We start from the raw sequence: 22,444 nt of genomic DNA, 5'->3' as shown, positions 1-22,444 counted from the left end.
CTATAATGTTTCGTGTCTGGAGCCTTATGTGTTAAAATATTGATAACTATATTTAGAGAGAAGCATTTAAAGCTAATCAAAATTAAGTATACCATCAACATACTTTAAAGATGGTTAACAGGGAAAGGGGTGGGATATTTTTTAGTTAATTAATTAATTTATTTTTGGCTGTGTTGGGTCTTCGTTGCTGCATGTGGGCTTTCTCAAGTTGCGGCGAGCAGGGGCTACTCTTCGTTGCAGTGTGCGGGCTTCTCATTGCGGTGGCTTCTCTTGTTGTGGAGCACGGGCTCTAAGCGTGCAGGCTCAGTAGTTGTGGCGCACGGGCTTAGTTGCTCCGCGGCATGTGGGATCTTCCCGGACTAGGGCTCGAACCCGTGTGCCCTGCATTGGCAGGTGTATTCTTAACCACTGAACCACCAGGGAAGTCCCCATAAATTGTTTTTTAAATAAAGGAGCCTATGAAAATAATTTTTGCTCAAGATGTAGTAAAACTCAAAATTATTTACCTTGGAGTATAGATTTTTAAGTTCTAACATAAAATATTATCTTATTAATTTTTTGTAAAGGGTCTATAAGTAGATCATAAAGCATAATGCGTTGTTCCAGAGCAGTTTCTTGCCAGCATGAATACTAATACTTTACAGTTATCTGACCTCGAAGTGATAAAGAACTGGTGTCCTTTCCAATGCTAATTTTAACACATAGCTGAAGGAAGCTAGCTGAACCTGATAGCCTCTGAAAGTCTCTTCCAGAAAAAATTGAATATACAGTGTCAAATAAAAATGGAAGCCACCATGAGTCACCATTAGAATATAAGCTAATAATTTATTAAAATAACAACATCAACTTTTTAGAAAAAAAAACTGGAGTTGAGTGTTCTGCCTCATCATTTTAAATCATGCCTGTCTAGAGTAAGATCCTTGTTCAATGCAACACATCTAACACTGGTAAATGGCAGGTTAACCAAAAGAGTTAAGCGGGGCAATCATAAAACGTGGCTTTGTTACCGAAACTCAGGCCCAGGTGCCTGCCGCTCAAGCAGCCCTGTTCACACTTTGATTTTTAGCCCCGGAAGACCCATTTTCATACTTCTGACCTCCAAAACTATAAAATTATGTTGGGTTAAGCTAGGTTTGTGATAGCTTTACACCAGCAATAGGAAGCTCTAGATAGGAATAGAAATATGCAGCAAGTGGAAACCATACGTGTGTGTGCACGCATGTGCACGTGTATACACACACACTTGGAAAACTGCTGTTTTTATCGATCTGTAGCAATACTGTAAAATAACGCACTTGCTTTAAATTCAGATTCTCTGGCCACCCTTCCCAATCCAGTCGCAGACTCCTAGCCTATCTTTTACAGAAAGTGTGGTTTTGCCACCATTATTTAGATGACAAGTGCTTTGAAATAAATATAACAGAGTGCTATGTTGGGAGTGAGTGAGTGTCAGGGAAGACTTCTTTGAGGAGGTGACATGTGAGCTGGTCTGAAGCTGAGGAGGGAGCTGGCAGAGGGTTTCAGGTGGAGAGGATGCCCAGGAGTGAGTCCTGACCCGAGGGTTCACCTGGGCTGTTAAAGAGTGGATGGGGCACTGTGAGCAAAAGACCAACAACTGCAGATGAAGAGGTGAGCCAAGTAGGGTCTGGGAGGTGATGGAGGAGGTTGGATGTTCTCAGTGGGGAAAAGTCACAGGAAGGTGTGAAACTGTAGAGTGGCAGGCGCTGACTTACATTTCACATGTCTGCTTGTGGGTAGAGAGGGGTTTCCAGAGGGGAAGGAAGGGAAGCAGGCTTGCAGTGGTGCAGATGACAGTTCGCGGTGGCTGGCACCAGAGCGGTAGCCATGGCAATGGAGAGAAGCAGACAGATTTGGGATGCAGGTTGAAGGCAGAGCTGATGTGGGGCTATGTGGGTGGTGATGGACTTTCTAATACAAAAAAAGACTGGAGGGGTCAAAGGTGAGTGAGTAAAGAATGCCCTCATGAAATTGTTAACCACTTAGGTTTTGAATAATGCAGATTGTCAGTCCTGAGTGTTTGAAAATACTGAGTGATGAATAGCACCATTTTATACAATCAGCTAGAACACGGGGAAATGCCTGTTGTTTGGTTGGAAAGAAATTTATAGAATTATTTTGACCATAACATTTTAAATAAGGATACCTCCAAGTCATTCCTAAAAATAAATGCATAAAAAATCTCAGAGGAGAATATTTTATATGATTCATCATTTTGCTACATTTACAATCAGAAAAGTCATAATTTCTAATCTTAATTTAAACAGTTAAAACCATGTTCTTTTTTTCCTTGTGTAAAGGGGAAAATTGAGCAACTTTTAAAAATCTCTTCACAGAGTGGAAATTGTTACTAAAACTCTTAACCTAATTTACATAAAACAGTGAATGTTTGTAAACATTTGTACACGTACACATTTTGATCTTTCTTGAAGTAGGTCAGTACTTGGGAGCTTTATTATAGGCCAAAGTTGGTGTGGTAGGTATCTTGAAAAGAGCCTTTTTAATTCTGAATAATTTAGTAGCTGAAGGAAGATGTAATTTAATCATTTGGCATAAAATTGAGTAATTGGATTTTCTTTTCAGAAAGCTCTTAGGTACCAGCTTGATTTTCCTCCCACTGAATCTTTTAAGAATGTGATAACTTGATTGTTGTGGGTTGATGCTTCAATTCCAAGTTTAATCTTGCAGAATTTTGAAAGCTGTATATGTACTGATTTTATTGATTAAAATCTGAAAATATAATCACTGGATTTCCAATGAATCTGTCCTATCTAAATATGTGGCATGACAGATTATCACTGTGGTTGAAATACAGTGACATGTTTCAAAGTAATAGCCAATGCTCATTTTAAACATCACTAATTTTGGACATTTGTTATTGGGGTAAAAAGTATTTTGTTGGACTAATGGTCAATCAATATTGACAAACAAATTCTCTTTCTGGCCATGTGTCTCTCCCTCTCTCCCTCTACCCCCCTCCTCCCCCCTCCCCCCTCTCTTTACCCCTCCCTCCCTTGCCCCCCACCCGGTGGCAGATGGTGCGTGAACAATACACCACGACCCCCGAAGGCACCCGCGTAGAGCGGCCAGAGAACCAGTCTGTCTACAAAATCGGCATTTATGGCTGGAGAAAGCGTTGCCTGTACTTATTCGTTCTTCTTTTGCTCATTGCCCTCCTTGTGAATTTTGCTCTTACAATTTGGATTCTTAAAGTGATGTGGTTTTCCCCAGTAAGTATTTTTTTTCCTGATAAACATGTTCTTGTTTTGTTTGCGCTGTCCCTCCAGCCACACTGTATCAACAGAAGCTTCCTTTCATGCAGCTAATGTTGGTTTCCTGTCTGGATCAGAATTTTCAGTAGCAAAAAAATAATATAACATTTACTTTTCTTTTTTACCTTTTTAAAATAATTTCACTGCGAACTAGAGCGTGTCGGTTTTCATTGCAGTTCTGTATTCTGATTGTGTTGGTGGCTACCCGAATCTATATGTATGTTAAAACTCATAGAACTATAAGCCTCAAGAGTCCATTTTATTGCATCTTAATTTTTAAAAATTTTTAAATAGTAATGGTAAGATTTTTTTTTTTTCTGACATGGTGGTGGGCTCTTGCATGTTTGTTATAAAGTGATTATTTAAATCTTATATGCATTTCCTAAATAGTCCTTTGTATTTACACTAGACGTAATAAAATACTGAATATTGAATAAAAACAACTAAAGTTTTAAATAAAGTATTTAAGAGAAATACAGTAAAGTGCCGATAGGAAATCTATGAAAATGCATACATAATTTAAGTTGATACTAAAAGAAGTGAAGAAGAAAGCAATAACAAATCTCTTTTTAACAGACAGGGATGGGTCACCTGTATGTTACAGAAGATGGACTTCGCCTGGAGGGGGAATCGGAGTTTTTATTCCCACTGTATGCCAAAGAAATACACTCCAGAGTGGTAAGAAAATGAGAACACATTTAAATAATTTGTGTTTCATGAAAAATAAATAATGGTGAAACACAGAAAGTTTGCTTTTCTGATGAAAGGGGTGCATGCGTCGATACTGCCTGTTTCCCTGGCCACGTGCCTTGGGTGGGCCCTAGCGAGTGACCGCCATGGTCACACCCAAAACCTTGCCTGGAAACCCCCAGCCCCGCCCCAGCAGATTTCTGCTTACATCTCATTGACCAGAATTGTGTCACTTGGGTCTCCCTCCCTGCAGGACAGGCTGAGAAAGCAATTAGCCTTTGCAGCCCCTGCGGTGGAAGCCAGAAAAAGAACAGTGTTGGAGAGCATTCATTGGATCAGACAACCAGAGTGGTTCCCGGGACAGCTTACTTTGTCTAGGCCCGGGGGTGGGCCTCACAGCTCTGACCTGGGCCGTGTCCTCCCTTTCAGGGAAAATGATAAAAAAAAAAAAAAAAAAAGATCCTGGATGTTGGGGCCTGAAGACTGGGTTCCATCATGGAACTGTCACTTGCTAGCTGTTGCTTTGGGAGAGCTGTCATTTAATCTCTTTGAGCTCAATTTCCTCATCTGTATGTGAGGAGTAATGCCACCTCCTTCAAAATGTGGAGATAAAAGGAGAGGCTGGATGGTAAGAATCGTTGGTGAATTATTAGCTCTTATTATCATGCTGGTTATTTCACAGCAAAAGCGAGTAGTAAGGTCACGCCATTGGATAAAAGGCGAGACAATAGTAAATCCATCTGCTTCCACGAAGCAAGTTGGAGGATTTCTGACCTGCTAGAGTTCCAAAGCACGCCTAAAACTTCTTTCCTTCTGAAAAAGCATATTATACCCCACAACTCTGGGAGATATTTGGTTCCCTCTGAGTGACATAAACCCACCTGAATCCAGCAGCCAAATTACTGCATTCCTTTTGAAGAAAACTGTTACAGAAGAGCCAGCAATCTTCTGTGAGACAAAGCCCCCGCTCAGACTATGACCCCACTTAACGTGCTCATAAAGCCACCGTATCTTCCAACAAAAAGCTCTAAAAACGTAGGCATCCAACAGATTTTAAAAGCTCTTTTGAAATTGTGAGAAGCCTTTTGCGTTTTGAAAAATAAGTAATATGGTCTTTATTTATAGAAGAGCTAACCGCTCTCTGATATATCATGTCCTGGACATAAATTATGAGAAATGAAATTTTAATTCCTTGGAAAAGACAAAACACTGATTAAAACTTGATTGTTTCAGATCTTCACCTTGAGAGCGGACTTGGTCCATTGTAACCAGTGCACACAGGCACTGTAAACCCAGGAGGTTATTATATTTTGTGGGGAAAAAAAATTAATGCATTTACCCCCTTCACATAATATAATCCAAGTTTAAAAAGTAGTTTTAGCCACAAATTTATAGGTTCACAGGATCTATGACATTGGAGAAATTAGTTTGTATAAATCCTCAATTTATATACAAATACAAAGGTATAGTCATTTTAAATAGTCTGTATTTGGCTAACTTTGTAAATCTGTTTTTAGGACTCATCTCTGCTTCTGCAGTCCACACAGAATGTGGCTGTAAATGCGCGCAACCCGGAAGGAGAAGTCACAGGCAGGTTAAAAGTGGGTGAGTCCAGCTTCATAACAGTGATTTGCATGTGTGTGGTCCATGAACAGTTGTGCTGAATGGATCCATTTGTTTTTTTTCTTCTAGAGAATTCAAAGTTATTTATGAGCAATCAAAGTACGAGTTTTCTACATATCATGCTGTGTGGACCACGGAGACTAGTTCAGGTGGTGGGAGGACAGTCTGAGGTATTTTAAGTGAAGTTATTTTGGTTCCAAGAAATAAGAGGACCATTTAAGGTAGTACAAGAAACACAGTGATTGTTGCAGGATACAAAATAATCTCACAGAGACTGAGGAAAGGAAACAAAGCAGCTGCCCTCAAGCAAAGAAAGACCAGGGCGGGAGAATCAAAGTATTCATCCTCTCTCCCCCTCTCTCCCCCTCCTTCTCTCCGCCATGTTCCCCTCCTTTCCATGAATCTCTGTCCATGATCTTCACTTGGGTATCATGGTTGCACCAGTTCTAACTCTACAGGACTCTCTGGTTCTTCATCCGATTGGCTGTAGTTCTCAACGCCAGCCAACCTGGTCTTCAATGTCATGAATTCCCAATTCACAACAAAGTACTCTAATTGGCCCAATTACCCTGTTCAACCAACTGCCCTTGGCTGAGCCATGTACACCCATCCGATCAGCTAAGACCAAAGAATATGGTCACGTGGGAGACAGGTCCTTTGCAGTCGTGCACAGAGAGCAAAAGGATTAGAAAGAAAGAATATCGATGGAAGAAGTAACAAAAGAGCAAACAGCTGGTGAAAGGAATATACCTTCTCTAAACCATCAACACTTTATAGATTTGCTAAATCTAAGAAATTGGATGGCTCTTCAGATTATGGGGAAATAGATGACAAGTGTACTACCAACACAGGCAGGTAACTTTCCGTGTCCTCCTTTTTTAATGGCTGTTGTTACAGGACAATAATGTTACATTGGAAGGTACAGCCATATCTTAACTTTATGATTCCTCTTTATTACAGTAACACATGAGTTCCATAGTCTGTGTTCTGATTTAATCTTTATAACTTTTTCTAAATGATAAATTGTATTTCTCTTTTGCTTAGAAGCTTGTTTGATCACCAAGTCCAGTGAAATTCTCAATAAATCTAGAGATGAACCTGAGCTTACACAGCGTACATGTTCATGAAACTTGTCTAAACCAAATCATATTTCTTTATAAATTATGTTGTATTATGAATTGTGTCTACCATTTCTTAAATTTCTTAAAAAATTTTAACTGACTATAGCTTTTAAATGTTTGAGCGATTTTTACCCATCTTTTGTCATTCATTCAGCAAACATTTATTGAATGCCTATGTGCTACTTTCCATATGCTGTCAAGTAATTAATAACATTTAGAGTGTGTAATTATTTTTTAGGAGTTCCAAAAGTAAAAGATTCATTTTATATTCTTCTGAAAATGACTTAACACAAATACTCATTTTCACATTTAATTTTTTGCTAAGTGTGGATTTTCATATATAGGGGAGTTAAAGATAACATAAATCTGTCTCCAATTTCGTGGATGAAATAATGGAAGCACTGAAAAGCTAATTTTCTCAAAAACACACAGCTAGTTAGTAGAGAAGCCAAACCAGGAGTCACCTTAGGACTTGCTTCTCCATCGGGGTGTTTCCACCACCCTCCCTCTCTACTCAGATTTCATGAAATCATGGCACGCCAGGAACTGTCCTAGTTGCTGCAAATATGGTGTTGTTTTTGTCACCAAGGAATTCACTTTAAAAAAAAAGTTTCCCATCAGAATTACTTTAAACTGTTAACCTCAAATTTTGAGTTTTAACCTTAGTGTTTCATACCTGAGGTAGAGTTAAAATAAGTGATTTCTATTAAACCTTTGGTTGGAAAGCCTCTGCTATATTGAGACTCCTGAACTAGGAAATATTCAACTCACCAAATCCAAGATGATTTTCAGTAAATGACTTCCCACAATCACACTCATTCCAGCCTCATGTTTCCTGAAAGAAGTTAAATTTAGCCAATCTGGATATTAAAATGTGATTTATGTGAACTAGACAAAGTAATCCCATTTAATTAAATGAATAATTGTTTATTACTAAGACCACTGAAAAAATTGGCAACCAATACAAAGACAAAAGTCTTAAATTCCAAAAGAAATCAAACATAGGAAAGCAAGCATCAACAGCTAGCATTTCAAATCTTGGAACTAAAGGACAACAAATTGTGAACAACAGTGGAATCTTACTAGTTATAAATGCAGCCCTGGTTACTACAGTTAATGTTCTTTTGACTTCGAATAATAGAAACCACTTCTGGTTAGCTTCAAAATAAGACTTTTTAGCTGAATGGGGTCAATTTTGGCAATTCCTATTTCCCTGAAATTTTCTGTTTCATCTAGGTTTTCAAATTTATTTGCATAGAAGTCTACATAGTACTCTCTTTTTGTTTTTTTAATTTCTTCCATTTCAATGGCATTATTTTAATGGCTACATAATATTCCAAGGAATATATATATATATATAATTGTGAATATAATCATAAAATTATATTGTAAATATAATATATATTTATTGTAAATACAATATAATTATTGTATATATACAATATTATTGCATATTTTATATATATATATATATATATATATATATATATATATATACATACACACACACACACACGATAATTTGATTATGTAATACTCAAAAATTGGAGTTAGGTTATTCCATTCAGTCAACGCCACAGTTCTTAATCCAGGCCACTCATATATTTATGAGGTATTCAATAAATACTTGTTGAATGAATGAATGGAGGAATGAATAAAAGACTGTGTAGGAAAGGATGGGCTGGAAAGCCAGCTTAAGTGTGGGAGAGAGTTCCAGGAGATGGGGTGGGGGAAGATGGCCTGTCCCGGGTGCTCCAGAGTGGACAAGGGTTCAAGTATAAGTCTGAGCCACAGGTGTGAGGGATTTGGGGTCATGAGTGGGAAACAAACTCAAAATTTCTCAGGTAAAACAAACTCAAAATTTCTCTCTTCTCAGGTAGAAGAGAGAAATTCAACAAAGAAAGTCAGGAATAAAAAACAAGGGGTTAACATCACTGTTCACAATAGTCAAAACACGGAAACAACCTGTGTCTATGGACAGATGAATGAATAAAGAAGATGTGGTATACACGCACGCACACACACACACACACACACACACACAATATATACATTGTGTATATATACAGTGGAATACTACTCAGTCATGAAAAAGAAGGAAATAATGCCATTTGCAGCAACATGGATGGAGGTAGAGATTATCATACTAAGTGAAGTAAGTCAGACAGAGAAAGACAAATATCATATGATATCACTTATATGTGGAATCTAAAATATGACGCAAATGAACTTATCTATGAAACAGAAACAGACTCACAGGCATAGAGAACAGACTTGTGGTTGCCGAGGGGGTGGGGGAGGGGTGGATTGGGAATTTGGGATTAGCAGATGCAAACTAGTATATATAGGATGGATAAACAAGTCCTATTGTATAACGCAGGGAGCTATACTCAATATCCTGTGATAAACCATAATGGAAAAGAATATGAAAAAGAATATATTTATAGCTGAATCATTTGCTGTACAGCAGAAATTAATACAACATCGTAAATCAACTATACTTCAATAAAATACATTTTTAAAAAACAATGGGTTCATCCAAGGCAATTGCTGTGAACAGCACTGGAGCCCTTTCCTGGTTATTATAGGTTCAGGAACTCATGTGCTTGGATGTAACAGACTAGCCTAAAGAATAGAGTCAGGCTATATAGATAAGAGTCACTGACTCCAGGCTTATAAAGTTGAACCTAGTAATACAAGATGATACCAAAAAATTAGTAGAATGAACTTAACCTCAGTTTTATACTTCCAGTTCAGTATTTTCTGGGATATGATATTTGCAGCAGCAGAATAAATCTTTCCTTTTCTCAAAGGACTCTGTGACGTTTGTTTTGAACCGATGCTGTCTTACAGCTATCATGGTGGGCGGGTGGAACGGAGCTGTTAAGGGGGCATACGGTAAAAGCCAGGAAGAATTTGATTGTGTCTTTACCAGAAACCGCTTGGGCCATTTCACAAACCTAATTCATCAGGTCATAAAACCTTCCTTTATTTAATTCCTTTATCTTTTATTTCCCTCGTTATTTATACCAAAGCCTCTTATTAAAATTGTGATTTTACCAGATAGCTCCTTTTTTAATCACAAAGAAAATATTTGAGTTTTATTTCTTAAAGAACTCTGCTGCACATGAGGGTGACTTGCTCAGCTCTAATGCATGTCCAGCAAGGTTATAAAGACTAGTAGAATATTAATGAAAGTTACAAGATTTAACTATCAACTCACTTACTTTAAGAGATGATTATTCCTGTGGTGGGCTTGTTATCACTTGGAGCACAGTTTCTTTTGAAGTGGAAAACATATTTAAACTGAACATTCTATGTCTATATTTTTTTATAAAATGAAGATGGAATTTTATCCACCTCTGTGCCTTTGCTGGAGCAGCCCCCTCTACCTGGAATCTCGCATTCTCCCTTCATCAGGGAAACATGAACTCTTCCAGGTCAGCCCAGACATCCTCTTCCCTGAGGTGTCATCCCTGACCCCCCAGGAGGGACAGGAATTCCTGGTCAGGGTTCTCACTGGACACTGTCCATGCTTGTATCACGGCACTTCTCAACTTGCCCTGGGACTAGATTTATATGCTTTTTTCTTCAGTGGACTACGAAATCCTATAAGTTGTGAACTGCATCTCCTCTTTTATATATCCTCAATTCTTAGCACAAAACCTTGAACATAAAAACATGCAATAAATTTGTGTTGAATGGAAGAGACTCACTTTCCTGCATTTTCTTTGATTTGAGGATTTATGTAGCTTTGTTACTCATGAAAATTATGCAGCTAAACTCATTTGTTGAATATTTCATCAATGTATATGAAACAATGGTTACAGAAAAAATGTCATTTAGTTTAACCACTTTCACTTGATAAATTCTCCTCGAATTGTTATATGAACCTCCAATGAGCTAAACAGTGAACTCTTACTGGATAAATTACTCCAGTTTTTTCCTCTTGATTCTAAACTCAAATAACTTCAAATTCATCACTTAATGCAAATCAGTGTTTATATGATAAATACGTAGGATATATCAGTGACCCAGAAGAGGTAAATAGTGACACCGAATCACAGGATAACTGAGTTTGGGTGAAAGCTCAGAAGAGCAAAAATACAGGCAACTATCAAAAAATAAAGCCAGGCTTCCTTCAGAGAAAGGAGATAAAACAGAGAGAAAAAAAATGTGTTCCGCTTTGTAACATGTGCACATACACACACACACACACACACACACATTTAAATGAAGAATCATTGGAGGGTTCTGAGGTACAAATTAGTGAAAAAACATAAGAATATGTTGCTGACAATATCCAAAACTGATTAATGTATTAATTGAAAAGCTTCTATTTAATTTCTAGCAGGTACCAATCAACTTGAATGAGTACTGTGAGGGACACAGGGACACATACACGAAATCTACAAGTATCCATTTCACAATAAACTTACTTTTCTAGACCAGAAAATAGAACTAACAAAAGAATGAAGGAACACTTGTAGTTCCTTAAGCAAATGCTGAACGCTATGTTCTAGAGAGATGAATCCATTGTGCTGCTAAGGTTAGAAGGACAGGAAGCACAGAGAAATCAGAAAACATGAAATGATGGACACCCAAGTGTACCAATGAGAGACGTTGAACAAGATCTCACACGCTGAAGGTACAGTGCCTGGCACACAGAAGCACACATTAAACATCTGCTGAGTACAGTCGTAATTTAAAAGCCAGTGGGTCAGAGATTGGGATTGGCGTATATACACTAATATGTATAAAGTAGATAACTGATAAGAACCTGCTGTATAGCAAAAACGAACAAACAAACAGAACAAGTTCATGTGAAAGGAGTAAGCTTGGAGGATAAAGTGATGCCCTGTCCCTGAAATAGAAAGAAGGGCTGGAGAAGACAGAAACGCCTGAGATGAAGGTGAAGGGCAGAAACTTGAGGGTGTGTTTCCATGGTGATGTCTGTTCGCTCCATGGGGTAGGAGGTGAGGATTAGGGCAGAGGCAAGGACCTGAGTGTGATTCATTCAGTGTCTGCGTTCACTTTGGCCATTGAAGGAAGCCATTCATAAGATGGTCTTTCACAGATCTCACATTGCAGCATATAAAATCCTCAGTTGGTTAATACTCAGAAGAACACCAATTTCAGTAATCTGCGTAGAAGAATTATATTATTTTTGGCAAGTTTTAAAAACCTGAAAAAATTAATTTTTATATAATTCATTCATACATATATTTGATATAGATCAACATACATGTGACCTACATTAATTAATATAATAGATTTAGGTTTAGGACTTAAAATTTAATCACAGAATCAAAAAAATTACTGGTAACAAATCTTAAATGTTTAATGATTTGGTACTACTGGGTGCCATGGCACGTGTAAAAGTAGAGCTTTTAACACTGCATAGACTACACACTTTATAATAAAATGTTTTAATTAATTCTTTAGGTCCCAATATGGTAGAGGTGCAGAGTCAACAGTTTCAGATCAACTCCAAGGACGGCAAGCCACTGTTTACTGTTGATGAAAAGGCAGTTGTGGTTGGTACAGATAAACTTCGAGTAACTGGTATGTGGTAGCTCTTTATTTTTAATTAAGGAATAATTGACAAACAACATTAGTTTCAGGTGTACAACATAAGGAGTCAATATTTGTATATGTTGTGAAATGATCCCCACAATAAGTCTAATTAACGTCCATCACCACACATACTTAAAATATTTTTCTTGTGACAAGAACTTTTAAGATCTACTTTCTTAGCAACTTGCAAATACACAATACGTGGTAACTGTAGTTGCCATGCTGTATATCACATCCCCGTGACTTATTTGTCTTATAACTGGAAGTTTGTACCTTTGACCACCTCTGCCCATTTTGCCCACCTCCCAACACTCACCTCTTGCAACCGTCAATCTGTTCTCTGTGTGAGTTCAGTTTTTGTTTTGTTGTTGTTTGTTTTTTAGATTCTACATATCAGTGAGATCATATAGTATTTATCTTTCTCTGACTTTTTTCACTGAGCATAATTCCCTCGAGGTCCATCCATGTTGTTGCAAATGGCAGGATTTCCTTCTTTTTCTGGTTGAATAATATTCCATTGTGTATATACCACATCTTCTGTATCCATTCATCTGTAGTAACTCTTAAGAAAAACAGTATCCCATGGAGGGCACTTCTGCAAAAGCAAATTGCAGTTTTGGCAAGTTTACTGTGGAATATTTCAGGCCGACAAGAAAAAGTACTGTAGTTTGAATTTGTTGACTTTTCTTCATGGCATTTCTTTTGAAATTCTTTGATACTCTCTTAGAAGAATGAAATCTTCCTCACAAATCTTTACCCACTTTTTTTTCCCCACCATATTGTTTCCTTTTATCTCTTTCCAATTTGTGTAACCCAAAGGCTTTACACAGAAATAGAAAACCACTACAGCCATCCTATAATTCCAACTGTGTTGGGAAAATTGCACCAAAAAACAAAACTTGATTTATTGTTTATGTCATACGATTCCATAATTGCTACAATGATGGTTAAGTTTTGTTAAATATATAAAATACGAGAAGAATATTTTTATAAACGTTAATTTTTCCAAGTAGATTCCCATTCAAGCTTTTCTCCACTACGTACTATAAAAGTTTGGTCTCTCTTTTAAATGGATTGATTTCAAGTAGCCTTTGGAGTTTCTTGGATCAGCAAAAGCAGCGGCAGTTGACGGCCAAGGAAAGAGGAGTGAGAAGCGACAGAGAACCAGCTCACTCTGGGGGCCGAGAAAGAGAATTCAATGCTTGGCTACACTCTTCCCTCTGGCCACTTGCCCTGAGCATGGGGCGGAAGGGGAGGGACTCAGTGGTCTTTCTTTAAGGCGGCCCCTCCAGATTCCTGACTTGCAGTGCCTCCTGATCTGAACGCACATCAAGAAGTGCTTTCTTGCCGTTGCCTTTGTCTCAAGTACTCAAAGCGTAACGTGAAATCCCTCGTCCATTCTTAAACAGCTGCCATATATACTCCAGTCAACGGGGAAACTGAAAAATCATTTTTAAATCAAATTCATGGAGGAGATTAAACAATTTCACCACCCCAGTTTGAAATTGACCTCGGCCTTCAGCAGTCTCATTTTTCCCCCTAAAAATAGAATTGTCACCAAGTGACCAAAATCAGCACGTCTCTTTTACTAACCCCAGTTGCAGAACATGTTATTGGAGCAGCATCAAAATGTCATCTTCAAAACAAATATTTTATCCCGTTGCCAGAACTGGCTTCTGTAAGACGATGCACGGTTGGGTACTTCGGTTCCTTGGCAGTGATTCGCTAGGCGGGATCCATTCCCCAACATTTAGGAAGGAAAACAGGGCCCTGGAAGAGTTTCCAGTCTCATCACTAAGGAGAAAGACACAATCTAGCGATAAGGCAGTTCAATCCCTTCATCCCCCTCTGAGCAGCTAAATGGGATTACATATGTCACAAGTGACGACGTAGAAATTCTGGAGTCACCCACAAAGCCACCCACAAAAGAGGACCTGGAAAGTAAGGTTTCAGCCACTGAAGAAGAAGTGAAGGTAAACACAGGTGGTGAGCCCATGTCCCTTAAAGATGTGAAGACAGATCTCTAGCAGCTGCTTAGAGAGGACCACACCCTTCAAGCACATGCTCAACACATCTGGCTCCGGACCCAGTCATGCAGCCCTGTGGACAGCTGATGACCTTCTCCATCAGTTAACAGCCCTTCAGCTGAAAGGAACAAAAGGCCCAATTAAAACTGGCTTCAACTCTAAGGACATACATGATCCCACAGGAGGTCTCCAGGCTGATTCATTCGGTATTTTCCTCCAGCTCTGCTTCTCTCCTGACTCTCCCCTTTCAGTGGTGGTGAATGGTGCCATCAATTCCAAGGGTCACTTCCTTGTGCAGTGACTTCTCCAAACTTCCATAAGAGGACCCTGATGGCCTCTGCGGGTCTGTGCTCCTTAAGTTGTCCTTCCAGCTAAATTCTCCTCGTATTAAATTGCTTGCGTTTCTCTTATAAGCGGCACTTAGTTGGATTTTTTTTTTTAACCCAATCTAACAGAATGATTTTTAGCGGAGTTTAAGACATTCACATTCATTTTGATAACTGCTCTGTTTGGGCTTATCTGTATCATATTATTTCATGATTTTCACTTTTTAATCTTAATGAATTTGAGTCTGAAATAAACCTGGTGTAAGGAAAGATACAAGGGGAGCAGATCATGCAGGGGCTTTGGGCCTTTATGAGAAGTTCGGATTTGTTTTAAATGCAAAGGAAAGGAATTGAATTGTCTTGAACTGGGTACTCCTTGATTTATTATACATTTTAAGATCAATATAACCATTATAAGAGAGAACAGCTTGTTGGAAGGAAAGAATGGAAGCTGTAGGACCAATTAGGAGGACATTAATTGTAGTAATTGTCGTACAGGCAGTAGATGATGGTGACCTGGCCCAGGTGGTAGCTGTGCTCAGAGAGTGAAGCTGATTGATGACTCCAAATTAAGAACTAACATATAGAGACTTGACAGTGGAGCAAATGGGTGGCAGGCATCCAGCGAGAGTGTCGAAGATGAGAAGCTTACATTTGTTCCTGGATGATGGCGTTACTCTTGGGTAATGGAGGTGCCTGAGGAGGAGGAGAATACATCTGAAGGCAGAAAGAATCAACAGTTAATGTTTTAGACACTTACATTGAAGCTGCCTGTGAAACAGCCAAGTGCACGTGTCAGGTCGTCTATGGATACGCGAGTTGTCTGCCGCTCAGAGCAGAAGTCCCCGCTAGAGATGTAAACGAGGGCATCGCCAGCCAGCTGGGCCCCGAGAGATGCCAGCATCAGAGCCCAGGTAAAAGGGAGCAGCCATCAGAGAGAGTGAGAAGGACCGTGTGGTGGGAGGGACGTCCCAAGAGCCGTTTGCCCGGCGCCAGGAGACTCTGTGTCCCCGGGGTTTGGGTCCATGAAAGGCGGGGACAGAAAGTGCCCTTGGATTTATCATCAGGAGGCCGTTACTGTCTCAACAAGAGCATTCTCACTGGAGTACTGAAGCAAAGGGCACTTTGAGGTGGTGGCAGAGTGGATAGAATGGGACACAGGAGAGACATGTGGAAGTGTGACTTGAAAAGCTTGTTTCAGCCCATAAATGCTCAGTGAATGTGTGGAATCAATCAATAGCTGTCAGTTCACATACAAACATCACACAGATGTCTGGGTGTGTATTATCCACTGTTTGAGCAGAAGTGTTAATATTGAACTCTACATATATCTGTAACTGAGGGGACCCGGGGAGGCGGCAGGGGGAAGGATGGGGCCACTTGGAGCAACTTCCCCCCAGCTGTGGGCTCTGTCCACGAGCCCTTGAACTGCTTTCACCACCATGTCCATCCATCTTGTCCCACGGTCTGACTGTAGATCTTCCCAGGAGCATCACACAGCATAAACTGCTGTAGGACCCAGAGGAGAAGGATGGCGTCATCCAGATACTACTGATACTTCATAGGAGAAATGACCAGACATTTACTATGTCTACTCTCATTGACATATTCATAAAAAAGTTAACATTTTAACACTGAGCTTTTTTTGTCTTTTTGATTATACTTTCTTGTATAGATACTATTCATACGGGTCATATTATACAGGATCATTTCAATACATTTATTTCTAGGATGATGTTTTATAGTGGAACTTTTGTTCCCTGCCTAAAATTTAGATTCTACAACCTCAAATAATATGTTAGTTCTGTTTTCCACAAGGAGCAGATGTTACACCAATTATATTTTTTATATAATCTTGGTTGGGAATATTTAAATATGAGCATGAATGTAAAGGAAATACAATTACATTGAAAATCAGCAACCGTTAACTGAGATTTATTTTATGAAACCATTTAGGAAACATCCATTTTATATATTGTATGCATACCACTTCGCAGGAGTAGTTACTGAATAGTAATGATATAATCAAGATCATACAATTTGGGCGTCTACAGTTTCAATGGTAGAGAGCTGCTCCTCTTATTTGAAGATAATACATAGTGGTTTATAGACTTCATGTCTGACTAAGTACGTTACCATTATCACATGTCACTGTACTATCACTGACTCTGGTCATATTAGAAGGTGAGTAATTGGCATGCACTTAAAATCTAATTGCGGAGTCATATTTTCTTGTAAAATAGTACCACTGGCAGTCTTAGAATAATTTCAACTCTTGGAGGAAAAAGAGTTGAAGCTGTGTTAAAATAAAAAGTGCCTGGGTACCTGGACTACACTGCAGTTTCTAGCTTGTCTTATAAAGGGTTTATAGGGGGTAAACCTTGTTGGCACTTTTTTCTCAGTCATATCATTTTATTCATATAAAAATTAAAAGGTAAATAATTACACAAAAGTTTATGGCCCACGTTCCTTTTGACTCTGTCATCCTAGCTATGGAAAGGAATCATTATTTTTTGATGATCTGTAAAGCCCATCCTAGGTTTCTTGTCACAAAGCACGAATCTTGTTTCAAACAATGCTGTATAAACCCAGACGATAAATCTACTTCACAAGTAAAACTATACTTAGCATGTCTCCGCCCGTCTTATTAATGATTGACTTGAGATGTATTTTTTCTTTACTTTTTCTTTTATATTTTGCAAATCAGGAGAAGCAAAGGGGAAAGAAAAGGATAAAGGGAATGCAAAAATCATACAAATTACTGTTAAATTATTTTCCTTTCCACACCAAACAGAAAATGTTGTCTATACTTCAGGCAAACCAGACATCGACCTGTGAAATTTGACTGACACAGTTTACTGTGGAAACTGTAGTGCTTAGTATAGTCTTATTCTCCATAATGGTCACCATCATCATTTAGGTTTGCTTACGTGGTGTTTTAAGGAGAAGTGTCGTATTATAGCCTGTATGAGGATCTGTTTCTCATCTGAAAATAATTTACATGCATTATAATTTTCATGAACACTAACCTTCACTTACCTGTGTTCCTCTATTTCAGTTTATTATCGCTTTTATGTTGATCACGCTACCAAATCTGGTTTGTAATTTTGAAATTTCATTTTGTACTGACGGGTGTGGTGTGGTCTAGGCCAGGCAGAAGGACCTAGGTAAATCATGATGAGCACTTATCTGTGAATAACCCTGCTGTGCATAGGTTAAAAGTGTGGGCTTTGAAGTCAAATCACAATCCAGCCACTTAGCTGTGTAACTCTAGGCAAGTTAATTAACCTTTCTGTTTGTTCCTCAGTTTCCTCTTCAGTAAAATGGGAAAATAATCATACCTGCCTTGTAGGGCTCTGAGTACTAAGCAAGTTAGGATATGTCACCTTCGAATCTCTGCACCCTAACCCAGTAGCCACGCCGTATCTTGCACATAATTAGGTTCTCAGACTAACCAGACAACTGGGAACATACTGATTCGTACAAATTAGAAAGTCAATTTTAAATATTCAAAATTTGGATTTTTCTATAAATTTCCTGATGTACCTTAAGAAACAGATGACACAAGATACAATTTTTACACATAAAATCTAGAGAATGAATGAAATTACTATTACCGAAAATATATGGACTTAATGCAATTTTCAACTGAAATTTCTTTAAATTTGAGGGCTAATATTGCTTTCTGGTTTTACAATAAGCCTGGGTATTTGTAACTGCTTTAAAAATCATAATTTTGTTTATAGACATCTAATGAAATCATGGTATCCTTGGAAAAGCAGGAAAGCAGTTATACCTATTTTTTTCCTGCAACTCAAACATCTGTACGAATTCAGCAACGATCAGAACCTACGTGTCCTGGAATATGCAGTGTAAATGCTCGATTTGTTGGCTGTTGTTTATTTTACTTTTGTAAAAGCTTCACCTTTGGTTTGTGTTTAGGGCCTGAAGGGGCTCTTTTTGAACATTCAGTGGAGACGCCCCTCATAGAACCGGACCCAATCCAGGACCTTAGGTAAGAATTTTGTTCAAATATAAACAAACTCTCTTATAGAAGATACCTGGTTACGTGCTAGAATAACACGTTAGCAGATATTACCAGGTTGTTTCTTATTCCATTAGTTGTCTTTATTCTGATGAACTTCCGCCCATAACAAGTCATTTCTTACAAAAATCCAAAGGAGGTTAGAAGTCCTACTGTACGTCCCGTCCTTTTGTCTCTGAGCTCTTTACTAGCCCTGCCCCTGCCCCAGTGCAGCCTGTACTGTTCCAATAGCTAGTCCCGCCTCCAGAAAATCTGAGGGACTTGGCTAAATGCAGCTATTTTATTTATTTTTTCCGATTTTTTAAATTGTGGTAAAATACACATATAAAATTTATCATCTTAACTATTTTTAAGTGTACAGTTCAGAACATATTTATACTTTACATACTTTAAAAGAATTTTTTTTCTTTTCCATTATGGTTTATCACAGGATATTGAATATAGTTCCCTGTGCTATACAGTAGGACCTTGTTGTTTATCCATTCTATATGTAATAGTTTGCATCTGCTAACCCCAAACTCCTAATCCATCCCTCCCCCACCCTCCCTACCCCTTGGCAACCACAAGTCTGTTCTCTATGTCTGTGAGTCTGTTTCAGTTTCATAGATAAGTTCATTTGTGTATATTTTAGATTCCACATATAAGTGATATCATATGGTATTTGTGTTTCTCTTTCTGACTTACTTCACTTAGGATGATAATCTCTGTGTCCATCCAAGTAGCAGCAAATGGCATTATTTCATTCTTTTTTATGGCTGAGTAATATTCCATTGTCTATAGGTACCACATCTTCTTTATCCGTTCCTCTGTCGATGGACATTTAGGTTGCTTCCATGTCTTGGCTATTGTGCATAATGCTGCTATGAACATGGGGCTGTAAATGCAGCTATTTTAAATGTTTCATTGATTCCACATCAGCCATAGTAAAGTCCAGAATGCTACTGGGGCACTTGACCTGTGACCTAGACTCCTTGGGGCTCTCTAGGTTGGCACCCTGGGGGCCTCCTGCCTCACCCGTCCTGAGACTGAGCCGCTGCCAGGCCCCGACTCCACACTTCCACACACATTGTCCCACCTGACTGGGGTGCCCTCCTTCCCTTGGAGACCCCACGAATGTCTGCTTGTCCTCACGCTTCAGGTCACATGCCATGGGGTTATGATTCATGTGGTCCACAAACCCTTCGTTTTTCCCTGAAGAGCATCAGCTGAGGCAAAACATTTGCACGTGTTAATGAAGGAGGATGGTGTCCTATGTGGGCTGGAAACTTGCAAAAAGGCATTCTTGAAAATTTCAATTTACATTACATTTTTTAAATATATGCACTGTTAGTAGAGACAAGAACGTTATAAAACTGAGAGCTTGACGGATTCATATACGCAAAAAAAGTTGATATATCTTTTTTTTCAATTGTGGCAAAATGCACATAATATAAAATTTACCATCTTAACCACTTTCAAGTGTACCGTTCAAAAGTCTAAGGTACGCTTATTGTTGTGCAGCCATCCCCCGCCTCCATCTCCAGCATTCTTTACATTTTGCGAAACTGAAACTCTGTGCCCATTAAACACTAACTCCCCATTTCCCCCCAGCCCCTGCAAACCACCATCCGACTCTCTGTCTCTATGAATTTCAGGACTATAGGTGCCTCATTTAAGTGGAATCAAACAGTATTTGTCCTTTTGTGACTGGCTTATTTCACTTAGCACAATATCCTCAACCTTTGGTATATCTTTACATCATATCAGAACATATAAAATCACCCAGTTCCGTATATAAGTTTATTCTTTATACAGAGTCTCTGTGTGACTGTGTGTATTTCACTTTATTACTAGGCTACTGAATGTTTTTTGCTGCTATAACTGTTTATTCCAATAGTATATTTGTATTTTATAACAAAAACAAATAATATTTTTAAAAACAAATGTCTTAAAGTCTACAATGTCACTTAAAATCACATTTAGAATTTGAACTTGAAAAATATTCAGGAGACAATTAACATGTTAACATATTATGTATAATAGGGAATAATGTACAGTAGGAATCCCAGCTTTACAGACAAGCCTGGTGACCTTGGCCAAACTAACCTTTTGAGGCTCTTTTTTCTCATATATAAAACGTTGATAGGGACTTGGCTGGCAGTCCAGTGGTTAAGACTTTGCCTTCCAATGCTGGGCGTGTGGGTGTGATCCCTGGTCAGGGAGCTAAGATCTCCATGGCTCTCTTGTAGCCAAAAAACCAAAATGTAAAACAGAAGCAATATTGCAACAAATTCAATAAAAGACTTTAAAAATGGTCCACATCAAAAAAAAATCTTTAAAAAAAGTTGATAGTAATGCACATCTCAGAGTGTTCTAGGAAAGATTTAATAAGCTATTAAGTTAAAAATATTTTTTCTAAACTGAAAGTGGAATAGAAATAATCATTTTTATTATCAAGTAGGTATTCACACAAAATGGAATTAGGGTTAGGAAATTCAGCATTTCTCTTAATTTTAATGTCTAATTAAATATTCATCAAAAGCAAATGAGAGTTCAATTCATCTTACCCACTTAGAGAACATTGGCAGCATAAAAATAGATTGTGACAATTAAATTATAACAATTTCATTGATTTTGATAAAGAACCATAAGATTAATATTACAGAATCATTAGAGTTAGGGAAAAAGAACATTTTATTTTCCTAGGAGAGGAAAATGATTCAATATCTTTAAAAAATAATCCCATTAAAACCATTTTGGAATTATAAAAGAATGTAAGTTGTAGAGATGCCAAGCCACTCTTTGCAATAAATATCATTATTTTAAAATTATAGGTCTCAAAATTAAACAATTCATCATACGTTTTCCCATTAGGAAATAAATCTGCTGGCTTCTACAGCAGTCCCTTACTAAAAAAGAAATGGCAGAAGGGTATTATTCTCTGGCTTTCTAAAGAGTGATACTAAGAGAGGATTACATAACCCAAATGTTACAACCAAAGTGATTGAGAATGTAATGAAATTGTAAGGAATTGCTTACAATAAGGAATGAGGTTTGGATGGAAGATGTGAGCTAATATGTACTGAATGCCTTCCATGGCCAGGAAAAGTGCTGTCACATAATTTATCTCATTTACTCATCAATTCGACCTGCAAAGTATCAACTCGATCCCCATCTTATAAAAGAGAACACTGAGCTCTAGATAGTAGTTCTAAGGCACAAAGGAAAAAAATGTAACCAACTCATGACTCAACTTCAGCTCTGACCCCAAAGCCCTTCCATATACACTCTGTTCCCTCTTTCTACCGTGCAAGTGAACCCTTCACTGATTTATTCTTTGATTTACTACCAGGCTCCACTGATTGAGTACATGAGAGTCATATTTTCTTCTGTAAGTTCTTGCCATAAACTCTCTTTCCCTTTTTATTTCTGTCCAGTAGCATTACTGTTCCTGGCCTGAGGAAAGTAAAGTAAGATATTCCTGGAATATCTTAACTGACCCATGAAAACTTTGAATGTGGATTTTGTTGGGTTTAGATCATGATGCATTTATAAAAAGATCTCTGAAATATACACGTTTAAATATCACAATTCAAATTTTGGTATTTGCTCAAATGGTAGTCATGAAAGGGTAACAATTATTATTTTAGTTAAGAAAAAAATATAATTAACTTGTATTTAAACTAGATTTACATTTCTTACGGCAAAATCATCCTCAAAAAAAGTGTGAACTCTGACATACTGTTTTAAAGCTACTTCTCATTCA

General features: G+C 38.1%; 1 protein-coding gene across 5 annotated transcripts in view; it reads left to right on the top strand.

Annotated features, from left to right (window-relative positions):
* SGCG (sarcoglycan gamma) overlaps positions 1–22,444 on the top strand; it is a 51,174-nt gene that overhangs the window by 20,492 nt on the left and 8,238 nt on the right. For all 5 annotated transcript variants that reach the window (XM_082435116.1, XM_082435120.1, XM_082435119.1 and 2 more), the window contains 5 exons: positions 3,054–3,248; positions 3,867–3,968; positions 5,498–5,585; positions 12,170–12,289; positions 18,597–18,669. In XM_082435116.1, coding sequence (XP_082291242.1) covers positions 3,054–3,248; positions 3,867–3,968; positions 5,498–5,585; positions 12,170–12,289; positions 18,597–18,669 — 578 coding nt within the window. The remainder of the gene's footprint in view (positions 1–3,053; positions 3,249–3,866; positions 3,969–5,497; positions 5,586–12,169; positions 12,290–18,596; positions 18,670–22,444) is intronic.

The sequence above is a fragment of the Balaenoptera physalus genome, assembly GCF_965194825.1.
Source record: "Balaenoptera physalus genome assembly, chromosome: 18".
NCBI classification, from domain to species: domain Eukaryota; kingdom Metazoa; phylum Chordata; class Mammalia; order Artiodactyla; family Balaenopteridae; genus Balaenoptera; species Balaenoptera physalus.
The sequence above is the reverse complement of the archived record's forward strand: the minus strand, read 5'-3'. Positions and strand labels throughout refer to the sequence as shown.